The sequence below is a fragment of the Carassius auratus genome, unplaced genomic scaffold (genome assembly GCF_003368295.1).
Source record: "Carassius auratus strain Wakin unplaced genomic scaffold, ASM336829v1 scaf_tig00007301, whole genome shotgun sequence".
NCBI lineage: Eukaryota > Metazoa > Chordata > Actinopteri > Cypriniformes > Cyprinidae > Carassius > Carassius auratus.
This window is the reverse complement of record NW_020523831.1, coordinates 643,519-657,775: the sequence shown is the minus strand read 5'-3', so window position 1 is coordinate 657,775 and position 14,257 is coordinate 643,519. Positions and strand designations below refer to the sequence as shown.

At 35.8% G+C, this 14,257-nt stretch overlaps 1 protein-coding gene across 3 annotated transcripts; it reads left to right on the top strand.

Moving 5' to 3' along the window:
- The first annotated feature begins 112 nt into the window (after positions 1-112).
- LOC113071434 (uncharacterized) lies at positions 113-9,674 on the top strand. 3 transcript variants are annotated; one of them, XM_026244794.1, is made up of 2 exons: positions 113-146; positions 1,069-9,674. In XM_026244794.1, the coding sequence occupies exon 2, from the start codon at positions 1,532-1,534 to the stop codon at positions 8,969-8,971; it is 7,440 nt and encodes a 2,479-aa protein (XP_026100579.1). In that variant the 5' UTR covers positions 113-146; positions 1,069-1,531; the 3' UTR covers positions 8,972-9,674. The 3 variants fall into 3 exon arrangements, with proteins under 3 accessions (XP_026100579.1, XP_026100581.1, XP_026100580.1); XM_026244796.1 differs by lacking the exon at positions 113-146 and adding an exon at positions 225-341; XM_026244795.1 differs by lacking the exon at positions 113-146 and having other exon boundaries at positions 486-1,333; positions 1,517-9,674.
- Positions 9,675-14,257: the final 4,583 nt, after the last annotated feature.

Genomic DNA, 14,257 nt, shown 5'->3' with positions numbered 1-14,257 from the left:
TACAAATCTGCAATAGCTGTCTTTCATGGCTTATTCTTTCTTTAGATTTGAGTATTATAATGAGGAGATGCTTGAGTCTCACTACATTACAAATATTTATTTTTTATTTTTTATTCAAAGGAGATATTGATACTTTGGCTCTCTATGTAAGTAAACTTTTAAAAATCATTAGTCGTTTCTTTATGATGTTAGTAATGAGCTAAAAACAATGGTTTATTTCTGTAGTTTATGTGCTATTGCCTAAAAAACAGAACAGCACATGTTGTGGTCATTACATTAAATAATGATTTAAATTATATTGATTGCTCAGGAAGTTTTCCATTCTTTCAACCCTCAGTTGTGTAAGTAATACTCTTAAGCCCCGTTCACACCAAGAATGATAACTATAAAGATAACGATATTAGCGTCCACACCAGTGTACCACATCGTCTGTTTATTCTGAGTGCATGTGCGTCTGCCGCTTTAAATCTCGAGCCCGTTATAGCAGGATGGATTCTGATTGGATGTCAATATTTATATCGTTCATCAGCTGGAAAAAAAATCATTCTGAAAGTGATTCCTATGATACCGTTTCTCTATGCCTTCATCGTTATTGTTGTAGTATGGACTCTGTTATTCTTTAATATTGAGAACGATTTTTAGAACTATATAGTTATCGTTATCATTATAGTTATCGTGCTTGGTGTGAATGGGCCTTTAAACATTATTTTGAGTACAAGTGATATTAATAGGGCATTCTTTAATTATGCTATTGTTGTTATTTATTACTATCAAATATTTAATATAAATGAGATAAACAATTAATCCCTATTTAGGGCAGTTTATTTAGTTATTTATGTATTATGCTTACTGATTTGCATTTAATAATGTAACTGTCTTTATTTCTTTCTGTGTGTGTCTGTCCCTATCTTTCCTGTCCATATCTTTATATGCTTTACTAAACCCTTTATCTTGCTTATTTCATTTACATTAATTTTATCCTTTCATTTCCAAACTGATAACTGGCCTGCCACATCAAATGCTGCTGCACTGCTTGCTGCTTTGCTTGCTCGCACTATAAACTGCAAGATGCAAATTCAGATCTGCTTCTAACCCTTACGCAACTACGCCTAGCTTGCTTAGCATCTTTGAAAAAAAAGGCCAGAACCCTCAATTTTTGATCTACGACCATCTATGATTCTGGAAAACTTGATACACTGTTAATACTTGATACACTATTTATACTTGATACCACAAAGATTTACACCCAATCTTACAACCTGAAAAAATCAATCTCAAACCACAGAAAAAAAAAAAAAACTGATAAGAAAACTGAGCTGCATCTTCAGAAGGAGTAAGTAAATTGACCTCTTCACTGTTTTCACTGTTTGTATATTCGTCAAGGACCACTGATTTGACGACTACATCAGCTTTGACACAACGATAAGATTTGTTACATTTTATATATATCAGTAAATATATTCAATAATCAGTAATTAAAAAAAATATTCTTACATTTACTACATTTACTTCCCAGTGATTAAAAGTCAATATGCCAAGAAAAGGAAAGAGGAGTGAATCACAGAAACAGCGCAGAAAGCTACAGTCTTCATTGGGCACCAGTAACAGTACCAACTCTGTATCAGGTATGAGTGATGAAAACCCGTATGTGCTGTCTGTTAAAGCGTCTCACTGTCAGACCGATGTGAGGTACAGTGTGTATTCCAGAGGGCGTCAGTGTACTTGTAATTCCTTAATATTCCTAGCAGTCCATAGTGAAAGAAATGAGCTACAGAGTTTCGATTTAGATAGCATTTTACAGAAAGGTGATGCAGTCTACACTAATGTCAAACGAGCTCTGCAGAGCAAAGGACAATTTGTGGGTAATTTTCTAAATTTTGATGAGCTACCGCAGACAATTCAGACAAACTCTCGCTGCTACAACATCCTGAAACATCCCCAGAGGTTTGGATTTCTGAGAGATACACCTGCACTAGGCAACTATGAAAATCTTGAGAATACTTTGCAGTGTCTCAGAGCTGAAGTGAGTGATGCTTTGCTGTTGTGTGGATGCTCTTGCATCGCTGTATTCAGAGATCGATCAGGGAGGTTTGGTTATTTTGATTCTCACTGCAGATCAATATATGGAATGCCTGTTGAAGAAGGCACAGGCACAGCGGTATTCCTGACGTTTTATCAATTATCGGATCTTGTGGACAGACTTTTACTATTGTTTCAAGGGTGTTTCGATATGAGAGACCAGGAAGAGTTTGAGCTGCTGCCTGTATCATTCATTAGCATGATGACTGAAAGCTGTGTACGTACTGAAGTCTCATTTGAGAACAGAGCTATGTCAAATGATGAACAATGCTCATCTGCTGATGCCCCACAACAGTATTTAGAAGTCAAAGATCCAGCACAACAACTATCTGACACTTCTGTTAACAGAGCCACATCAATTGATGAACAAGCCCACTTGACTGAAGTCTCCCTGAACTGCTGTGACCTTGAACTTAATGTGCAACCATCTGTATCGTTTGAGAAGAAAGATCTGTCAAACGATGAACAATGCTCATCTGCTGATGCCCCACAACAGTATTTAGAAGTCAAAGATCCAGTACAACAACTATCTGACACTGCTAACACAGTCACATCAACTGATGAACAAGCCCACTTGATTTATCAAGATAAAATGGAAGTTCAAACTACTGTTGTTCAAAATCAAGACAAATATAAAAATGTACCATTGAGTGAACTTTCTCATAACATACTGTCACAGGATCAATTGCCATTTTCAGCTCCAAATCACCAGAATTCACATTTCACAGTCAAGCAGACAGAAAAGCTGAACAAGACTCAAAAGCGAAAGTCTTACTATAAAAAATGGTACAAAGAAATGGTTCAGAGGCAAGGTGATTATGACAAAAAACAGGCTGTACGTGAAGTCTATGATTATAAAACAAGTAGTGAATACAGACAAAGACATAACCAAGCCATGATGAACAACTATTGGAATAAAATTACTTATAGAGAAAAACACAAAGAAGCAATGAAAAACAACTATAAAAATAATGAAAAATACAGAGGGAATAAAAAGAGTAAAATAACATTGAATTACAAGAATGATGAACAATACAGGGAGAGACAAAAGAATTATATCATTCAGAATTACAGAAATCGGGAACAGTTCAGGGAGAGACAAAAGAATTATATCATTCAGAAATACAGGAATCAGGAACAATTCAGAGAGAGACAAAAGAATTATATCATTCAGAATTACAGAAATCGGGAACAGTTCAGGGAGAGACAAAAGAATTATATCATTCAGAATTACAAGAACAATCCTAAATATGAGAAAAAGCATAAGCAACATCTTGTTGACAGATATTTAAAAGATCCCATTTTTAGGCAAAGGCAAAAGGACCATTACACAAACCGATGCAAAAATGATCCTAATTTCTATAAAAAAAGGAAGGAAATTTTTAAACAGCATTATCAATGTGATGCTCATTTTAGGGTTCGTCAGAAAGAATATAATTTATTCAAATCTAAATGCAAAACATCTGCGCTTAAGGTACTTCAAAAAGTACATTGTGCACAAGAGATACAGTACAAATACAAAAAAATGTATTTGATGCGCTGGCAAAGAGAAACATTACAAGATAAACAGCATGACATAGTACAAGATCCAGGCATGTTAAGAGCCTTAAATGTTTTCAGAGATGTTATAAAACAGGGGCCAACTTATGTCTGCACATGCTGTGCCAGAGCACTCTTCTCCAATCAAGTGCGTAATTGTGAATTGCATAAATATAAACAAAATCCTACAGTTGCTGCACTTTGCTTGACTGGAAACTATGTTCACATCTGCTCTGACTGCCCTGATCGATGTGCCTTGGAGAACATGAAAACAGAATGGATCTGTCACAGCTGCCATACGACGCTTTTGAGAGGTCTAATGCCAGATATTGCTGTAGCTAATATGCTTCAGTTCACCCCCATTCCTTCAGAACTGTGTGATTTGAATATTCTAGAAAGACATGTCATTGCAAAGTACATTCCCTTTGCGAAAATTTTAACACTTCCTAAAGGCCAACAGAAAGCTATAAAAGGAGCTGTAATTTCTGTTGCATCTGAAGTGGAAACAACAGTAAATTGTTTACCAAGGCCCAGAAGTGAATCACAGCTTCTTACAGTGAAACTGAAAAGACGTCTGTGCTACCAAGGTCACTATCAGTTTCAGACTTTGAACATGCGTAAGGTCTTGTCTGCTTTAAGTAAACTAAAGGAAATGCATTCAGAATATAAAGATATCATCATTAATGCAGCACTCTCAGAAGAAGAAATGTTCAATGAGCATGAACAGTCCGCAAATGACGTCAGTGTTCCTGATGAGGAAATGGATGTTGAGAGCAGCAGTCAAAATGAGAATACTGAAGAACAGAGCAATGAGAATCAACACAATGATTTAAGTGATGACCCTGAGAATACTGCAGAAGAGCAATCAAGAGGCCTTGCTTTGGATACATGTCTTCAGCCCCCAGATCTTGGTCAGCAGCTGTTGTCTTATGATGACGGAATATTTTGCATTGCCCCAGCATCGAAAAATAGTCCTGTTAGCATTTTCAAAGTTAAAAAACTTGAATCAATGTCTTTCCCGGTTCAATTCCCTGATGGGAAAAATACCTTTGATGAGCCTGACAGAGCAAAACATGTTTCCCCCAGCAGATACTTTAACACAAGGCTATTTTCTATTGACAATCGCTGTGCAAGAGACACAAACTACATCTTCTTCGCTCAGTTTGTCACTGAAATGCATATGGCCACATCTAGTATGTCTATCCAGCTGAGAAAAGCAAAACCCATGACCCGTGATGGACGCAGAATAAACTGTTCACTGCTGCAGGACAAACAGGAGTTAGAAAAGCTTGTGAATAATAAGGAGGCAACACGTTTCATGCAACCATTAAGAGGGACTCCAGCATACTGGGAGAAAACTATGCGTGACTTATTTGCTATGTTGAGACAACTGGGCACTCCCACGTTTTTCTGTACATTTAGTGCTGCTGAGATGAGATGGCCTGAAGTGATTACTGCTATTAAAGCACAACAAGGTGAAACTGTGAACTTTGATGAATTAGACTGGTCTGAAAAATGTGAAATCCTGAGAAGCAACCCAGTCACAGCCATGCGCATGTTTGAAAAACGTGTTGAAGCCTTAATGAGGGATCTAATCATGTCACCCGCTCGGCCTATCGGTGAGGTAATTGACTTTTTTTACAGAGTAGAATTTCAGTTACGTGGGTCTCCGCACATTCACTGCTTATTTTGGGTGAAAGATGCCCCAGAATTCGAAAATGATGAAGATCAGGATGTTTGTGATTTCATTGATAAATATATATCATGCAAATTACCAGATCCAAACAAAGACCCAGAACTGCACAGAATTGTAAGTGAAGTACAGATGCACAGCCGTAATCACTCCAAATCCTGTAAAAAGAACAAGAAGCACTGCAGATTTGGATTTCCTAAACCACCCATTAACAGAACCACAATAACCCGCCCCAGACCTCCTCCTGCAGAAAATTCTGATGATGAGAATGGATCAGAGGAAAGAGATTATGCCACCGTTGCAAAAGAACAGCTACAGAAGGTGTGGGATCTACTGAATGACTCAAGTCAGAGTTTTGAAACCATTACACAGCTACTGAATCAAGCAAACATGACTTATGAAGAGTATGAGAAACATATCGAGGTGCTGTCTACATCAAGTTTAATAGTTATGGAGAGACAACCACAGGACTGCTGGGTAAATGGCTACAATCCAATGTTATTAAGAGCTTGGAATGCAAACATGGACATACAGTTCATTCTGAACCCCTACAGCTGTATCATGTACATGCTCTCGTACATTTCAAAATCTGAACATGAGATGAGTGACTACCTGAAGAGAGTGGTAAAAGACTCAAGCCATGATAACCTGTCTGACCGTGAGTGCATGAAACAGGTCATGAATGCCTATTCAAAGAACAGAGAAGTCAGCGCTCAAGAGGCAGTCGCTCGCACATGCAGTCTGAAATTGAAATCATCATCGCGTTCTGTCATTTTCATACCCACTGATGACAATGCTGTAAAGATGAGTTTACCAATGAGGTACTTACAGACCATGGATGATGATGTGGAGAATGTGTGGATGACAGGATTGCCAGACAAGTACAAGGCAAGACCCAATAGGCCTGAATTTGAGAACATGTGCCTGGCAGAATTTGCAAGTGAATACCGCATTGTTTATGGAGGACAGACAAAAGGTAAAAATGTTTTGCCACTTCAAAAAAATATGGGACGCATACAGAAAAGAACAAGGGGAAAGCCTGCTGTTATTAGATTTGCTCGTTTTTCACAAGAAAAACATCCAGAAAAATTCTATGGAACTCTTCTAAAACTTTACCTACCATATCGCAGAGATGAACAGCTGAAGTCCACAAGATTCTCCACATATGAATCATTTTATGCATTTGCTTCAGTAAAACTACCAGGCACTGATGAACTACAGCGTGTGTTCGACATTGTGAATGAAAACCGTAAGAAATATGAAAAACATAATGAGGCTATAGAAAAAGCAATCGAGGATTTTGAACAGAATGGGCCAATTGAAGATGCATGGACTACACTGGCACCTGCAAATGAAATGATCAGATTGGAGAGCATTATGGAGCGTGAACCCACTGATCCTAATGAAGTGAATGAGCAAGAAGACGTTCCTGAATACACAGCATCTACCTCTGTCAGTAACACAGCTATGCCACTCATGGAAGTTACCCAGCTAAATCATGCTCAGATTCGCAGAATGTATCAGAGCTTGAATCAAACACAAGCTTCCATATTTTATGCTGTGCGAGATTGGTGCAAAAGATGTGTTTCTGGTGAAAGCCCACAACCATTTCTGTATTTTTTGAATGGAGGAGCCGGAGTTGGTAAATCACACGTTATTAAATCTATTTATGCAGAAGCATCCAAAATCCTGCGTAGGCTTCCATGCATGCGAGAGCATACTGACATTTCACAGCCTACTGTTCTTTTAACCGCATTCACAGGCACTGCAGCCTTTAATATCTCCGGTAAAACACTGCACTGTCTTTTGAAGCTCCCAAGAAGCTTGAAGCCTCCTTACCAAGGCCTGGGAAACAGCTTGGATGAAATGAGGGCGGACCTTTCTAATGCACATATTTTAATTATTGATGAAATCTCAATGGTGTCAAAACAGTTGTTTGCATATGTGAACTGGAGACTGCAACAGATTAAAGGAAACCAGAAACCTTTTGGTGGATTGTCCATACTCGCTGTTGGTGATTTTTTCCAGCTGCCACCACTTGGAAGAGCAAAACCACTCTGTGTATATGAGGACCATGTGCTGGACTTCTGGAGAGATCATTTTCAAATGATAACACTGACACAGATAATGAGGCAGAGAGATGATCTTGCATATGCTGAGCTACTCAATCGTCTGAGGGTGAAACAGAAGCAAGCAAAACTGACTGATGCAGACAAGTGCATGTTAGAAGCGGTCATAAGATCATCCCCTGAAGAGTGTCCTATTGATGCATTACACATCTATGCAACTAATAAAGAAGTAGACAGTCATAATTCTGAAGCCATATCCTCGCGCTTTTCAGATATCATTAACCTTGATGCGCATGACTATAAAAAAGATCCACGAACAGGTGAGATGAAAAGGCAAGCTGTTCCATTAAAAGGCGACAAACATGATCTAATTGATACACTACAGATTGCTATTGGTGCACGTGTGATGCTTACTAGAAATATTGATGTAGAAGATGGTCTGGTTAATGGAACTTTTGGCAATGTTGCAAAAATAACAGCTCAAACTCGAGGTGGTGTTCCTGTTGTTCAATCAATTGGTCTTCATCTAGATAATGTGACTGCTGGACAGAAACATCGCAACATAGCACCCGATGGAGATGACAATATTGTCTATATTGAGAGGTCAGAGGAACCACTAAAAAAAAAAGGAACAGTTCGAAGGCAATTCCCCATGAAACTTGCTTTTGCTTGCACAATCCATAAAGTCCAAGGAATGACAACAGATTGTGCTGTTGTATCTCTGAAGCGCATATTTGAATCAGGCATGGCATATGTTGCACTCAGCAGAACAACAACACTCAGCGGACTGCACATTACTGACTTTGATGAAAATAAAATTTTCTGTGATCCAGAGATAAATGCCTCCTTGGAGAACATGACAAAAGCAGATTTTCAGAATATTCAACCCATCCTTCACATTGTACAAGATTCAAAAATAAATTCTGCTCTTAAAATCATTCATCATAACACAGAGGGACTGGAGTGTCATTTAGATGATTTGAAATGCCATCATGAACTTTTACTGGCTGATGTTTTGTGTCTCACCGAATCACACCTGTCAGGCTCAGCTGTTCCTGCATACCTCCAGCTGGATGGATACACCATGTACAAACGCAACAGACATGCATCCTACACAAACTACGCCCATTTGGCAAATAAGAAAGGTGGTGGAGTGGCAATTTATGTGAAGAACAACTTTCAAGTTTCTCCTCTGATGTATATACAGAATGTCACTGACCTGGAATATTTGGTTTTGAAGATAAAAGCCCCCAAACAAGCACTTCTTGCAGTGATTTACAGACCACCCAGTTATAATTTAGCAGAATTTTTGGCAAACCTGAATGCCCTCTTGACATCTCTGGAGATCATGGATTATAGGCCCATTATAGTGTGTGGAGACTTTAATGAAGATCAGCTGTCTCATCACAACAAACCTATTCTCAATCTGTTTGAAGATAAAGGATACAATCAGCTAATCAGCACCGGTACAACAGAAAACAACACTCTTCTGGATACTTTTTTCGTAAGTGGTGCACACTCAAACGTAAGAGCAGGAGTTCTACAGACATATTACAGCTATCATGATCCTGTGTATTGTGTTTTAGAATAAATACATCACATATAAAAGCCTGCATAGATCTCTCACACTTTTGTAACTTTATTTAATGATTTTGAGAAATACAAATAGAATACAATCAAATTCAGTGTATATTACTAAACATCGCATTCTGTGTTTATTTCATGTGTGCATGTGTGTGTGAATGTGTTAAATAGGGAAGGGGTGTTTGTGTGTGTGAGAGAGAGAGAGCGAGAGAGAGAGAGAGAGTATGAGTGTGTTAGATAAAGAATGAATGGAGAGTGAATGTCCTTTCCAAGGATCGCCACCTTGACGTGGTGGAAAGGCTTGTGTGTTCCAGTGATCCCAAGCGTAAGTCATTCTGGAGCTTTTCTCTCCAGTTTGTCATGCTTAAGGGTGAGGTTCCAGACTAAGTGCGATCCAGATGGGCATAAACTAAATAAAATTATATTTTCAGCATAATTACCTGAGTTTGTCTTTCTTTTGCATACATAAACTTAGAAGAAAATTTAAAATGTTTAGTCTATTCATAACATGAATCTCAATGGTGTCAAAACAGTTGTATTGTAATAATTTGAAATGAGAGATGATGCATACATCTGTGAAGGTAAAAATATGCCTTTATAAAGGTAAATAAAATTATGCAGATTTTAGAAGTTCACTAATAACATAATATATCACAGCAATGATATTTTGTTTTATTTTTAATTTAAACACATTAAATATGACATATAGATAAATATATAGATAGATAGATAGATAGATAGATTAGAAACAGATTATAGATAGATAGATAGATAGCTAGATAGATTAGAAACAGACAGATTATAGATAGATAGATAGATTAGAAACAGATTATAGATAGATACAGTCAGAAGATAGATTAGAAACAGTCAGATTATAGATAGATAGATAGATAGATAGATAGATAGATAGATAGATAGATAGATAGATAGATAGAAACAGTCAGAAGAAAGACAGATAGATTAGAAACAGATTATAGATAGATAGATTAGAAACAGACAGATTATAGATAGATAGATAGATAGATAGATTAGAAACAGTCAGATTATAGATAGATAGATAGATAGATAGATTAGAAACAGACAGATTATAGATAGATAGATAGATAGATAGATAGATAGATAGATAGATAGATAGATTAGAAACAGACAGATTATAGATAGATAGATAGATTGATAGATAGATAGATAGATTAGAAACAGACAGATTATAGATAGATAGATAGATTAGAAACAGACAGATTATAGATAGATAGATTGATAGATAGATAGATAGATAGATAGATAGATAGATAGATATATAGATAGATAGATAGATTAGAAACAGACAGATTATAGATAGATAGATAGATAGATTAGAAACGATAGATAGATAGATTAGAAACAGACAGATTATAGATAGATAGATAGTTTAGAAACAGACAGATTATAGATAGATAGATAGATTAGAAACAGACAGATTATAGATAGATAGATAGATAGATAGATAGATAGATAGATAGATATGATGAGTTTGAATGAGTTTGAATGGGTTAGTAATAGTACATAGAATATGTACATAGTACATAGACTATGAGTTTAATGGAGATAGATAGAAACAGTCAGAAGAAAGACAGATAGATTAGAAACAGATTATAGATAGATAGATTAGAAACAGACAGATTATAGATAGATAGATAGATAGATAGATAGATAGATAGATAGATAGATTAGAAACAGTCAGATTATAGATAGATAGATAGATAGATTAGAAACAGACAGATTATAGATAGATAGATAGATAGATAGATAGATAGATAGATAGATAGATTAGAAACAGACAGATTATAGATAGATAGATAGATTGATAGATAGATAGATAGATTAGAAACAGACAGATTATAGATAGATAGATAGATTAGAAACAGACAGATTATAGATAGATAGATTGATAGATAGATAGATAGATAGATAGATATATAGATAGATAGATAGATTAGAAACAGACAGATTATAGATAGATAGATAGATAGATTAGAAACGATAGATAGATAGATTAGAAACAGACAGATTATAGATAGATAGATAGTTTAGAAACAGACAGATTATAGATAGATAGATAGATTAGAAACAGACAGATTATAGATAGATAGATAGATAGATAGATAGATAGATAGATAGATAGATAGATAGATAGATAGATAGATAGATATGATGAGTTTGAATGAGTTTGAATGGGTTAGTAATAGTACATAGAATATGTACATAGTACATAGACTATGAGTTTAATGGGCTTCAGTGTGTTTAGATTTGAATTTTTGACAGTTGGAGTTTGACGGAATGTTCAGTTGAGCAGAGGCTTTTCAATGCAAGTCTATGGGAGTTTTTATGATTTTTAATCTTCAGTTTTATGAAAAGTATAAGTCCGATCAGTCTAAAAAGATATAGCAACTAACTTCAGATCAGTTTGAAGATCTGGGCTGAGTTTGGAGTCTGTAGAGTTAAAGCTCTAGGAGGAGTAGCAGTTGAAAATTTTAGTCTCAGAAGAATAATAATAATAATAATAAGTTTAAATAGAATATCAGTAAGTTGGCTCTCTCAAGCCAACTTAATAAGTTTAAATAGAATATCAGTAAGTTGGCTCTCTCAAGCCAACTTAATAATAAGTTTAAATAGAATATCAGTAAGTTGGCTCTCTCAAGCCAACTTAATAACTAGATAAAAAAGTTCGTCAAGACAAACTTTAAGTTGGCTTGAGAAAGCCTGACCAGAAAGTCTGAAAAAGTTTGAAAAGTTTGAAAAGTTTGAAAAGTTTGAAAAGATTGAAAAGTTTAAGTTTAAAAAGTTTTAAGTTTGATGGTTTTCAGTCTGAGATATATAGATAGATAGACAGATAGACAGATAGATAGATAGATAGATAGATAGATAGATAGATAGACACTGTCAGAAGATAGATAGATAGCTAGATAGATATATAGATAGATAGATAGATAGATAGATAGATAGATAGATAGATAGACAGTCAGAAGATAGATAGATAGTTAGATAGATATATAGGTAGATAGATAGTTTGAAAATGTGAAAAGTTTAAAAAGTTTAAAAAGATTTAAGTTTAAGAAGTATAAAAATGACAGTGATTAACATATTGTTAGCATTACAAGCAAGTGACTATCATGTGACAAGCATGTACTTAGCATGATTAGCAAGGTATCTAGCATGTCGCTAGCATAATTAGCAAGTGACTAGCCATGTCGTTAGCATGATTAGCAAGTTACTAGCATGTCGCTACCATGATTAGCAAGTTACTCGCATGTCGCTAGCATGTTGCTAACATGATTTTAACATGATTAGCATGCGACTAGCATGTTGCTAACATGATTTTAACATGATTAGCATGCGACTAGCATGTTGCTAGCATTATTTTAGCATGATTAGCATGTTGCTAGCATGATTTTAGCATGATTAGCATGCGACTAGCATGTTGCTAGCTTGATTTTAGCATGATTAGCATGTTGCTAGCATGATTTTAGCATGATTAGCATGTTGCTAGCATGATTTTAGCATGATTAGCATGCGACTAGCATGTTGCTAGCATGATTTTAGCATGATTAGCATGTTGCTAGCATGATTTTAGTATGATTAGCAGGCGACTAGCATTTTGCTAGCATGATTTTAGCATGATTAGCATGTTGCTAGCATGATTTTAGCATGATTAGCATGCGACTAGCATGTTGCTAGCATGATTTTAGCATGATTAGCATGTTGCTAACATGATTTTAGCATGATTAGCATGTTGCTAGCATGATTTTAGCATGATTAGCATGCGACTAGCATGTTGCTAGCATGATTTTTAGCATGAATAGCACGTTGCTAGCATGATTTTAGCATGATTAGCATGCGACTAGCATATTGCTAGCATGATTTTAGCATGATTAGCATGTTGCTAGCATGATTTTAGCATGTTGCTAGCATGATTTTAGCATGATTAGCATGCGACTAGCATGTTGCTAGCATGATTTTAGCATGATTAGCATGTTGCTAGCATGATTAGCATGTTGCTAGCATGATTTTAGCATGATTAGCATGTTGCTAGCATGATTTTAGCATTATTAGCATGCGACTAGCATGTTGCTAGCATGATTTTAGCATGATTAGCATGTTGCTAGCATGATTTTAGCATGATTAGCATGTTGTTAGGATAGATAGATAGATAGATAGATAGATAGATAGATAGATAGATAGATAGATAGATAGATAGATAGATAGATAGATAGATTAGTTTTAATATAGATAGATGAGTTTGATAGATAGATAGATAGATAGATAGATTAGTTTTAATATAGATAGATAAGTTTGATAGATAGATAGATAGATAGATAGATAGATAGATAGATAGATAGATAGATAGATAGATAGATAGATTAGTTTTAATATAGATAGATAGATGAGTTTGAATATAGATAGATAGATAGATGAGTTTGATTATAGATAGATGAGTTTGATTATAGATAGATAGATAGATTAGTTTTAATATAGATAGATGAGTTTGATAGATAGATAGATAGATAGATAGATAGATAGATGAGTTTGAATGAGTTTGAATGGGTTAGTAATAGTACATAGGTTAGTCTGATTGAGTCTAATGGGCTTCAGTGTGTTTAGATTTGAATTTTTGACAGTTGGAGTTCACGGAATGTTCAGATGAGCAGAGGCTTTTCAATGCAAGTCTATGGGATTTTTATGATTTTTAATCTTCAGTTTTATGAAAAGTATAAGTCCGATCAGTTAGAAAAGATATAGCACACCCGGCGAGATTAGTCTGAAGAGCTGGTCCGAGTTTGGAGTCTGTAGAGTTAAAGCTCTAGGAGGAGTTAGAGTCAGAAAATTTAGTCTCAGAAGAATAATAATAACTAGAATTAAAAGTTAGTGAACTAACTTTGATGTTGGCTTGGCCATCTTGGCCATGGAGCAAAAGAGCCAAAGTACTTGTGTGCCCAACATTGAGTTGCCCCGCTGCAAAATTAATACAAATAATAATGCCATAAAAAAAATACACCTGCAACAGTCTTTTTCCATGCTCCCTTGCTGTTTTCTTTTTTTAATAAAAAGCCTGGGCTATGATAACAGCTATGACAGGGTTGTCTAGCTGGATGTGAAATAAGTCATGCCTATTTTTCTCGTGTATGTATTTCACAGTCCTGCCACCGTCACGTTGTGGGCAACGACACACAAGATAACTGAAACAATGCATTTTAAATCAAGGAGATCATAAGGGGTCCAAGCACAATGGTTTGTATAGATGATGCAGTTACACACT

What these genes read in the sequence shown, in the direction of transcription:
- LOC113071434 (XM_026244794.1), top strand. Translation starts at nt 1,532, where the DNA reads ATGCCAAGAAAAGGAAAGAGGAGTGAATCACAGAAACAGCGCAGAAAG.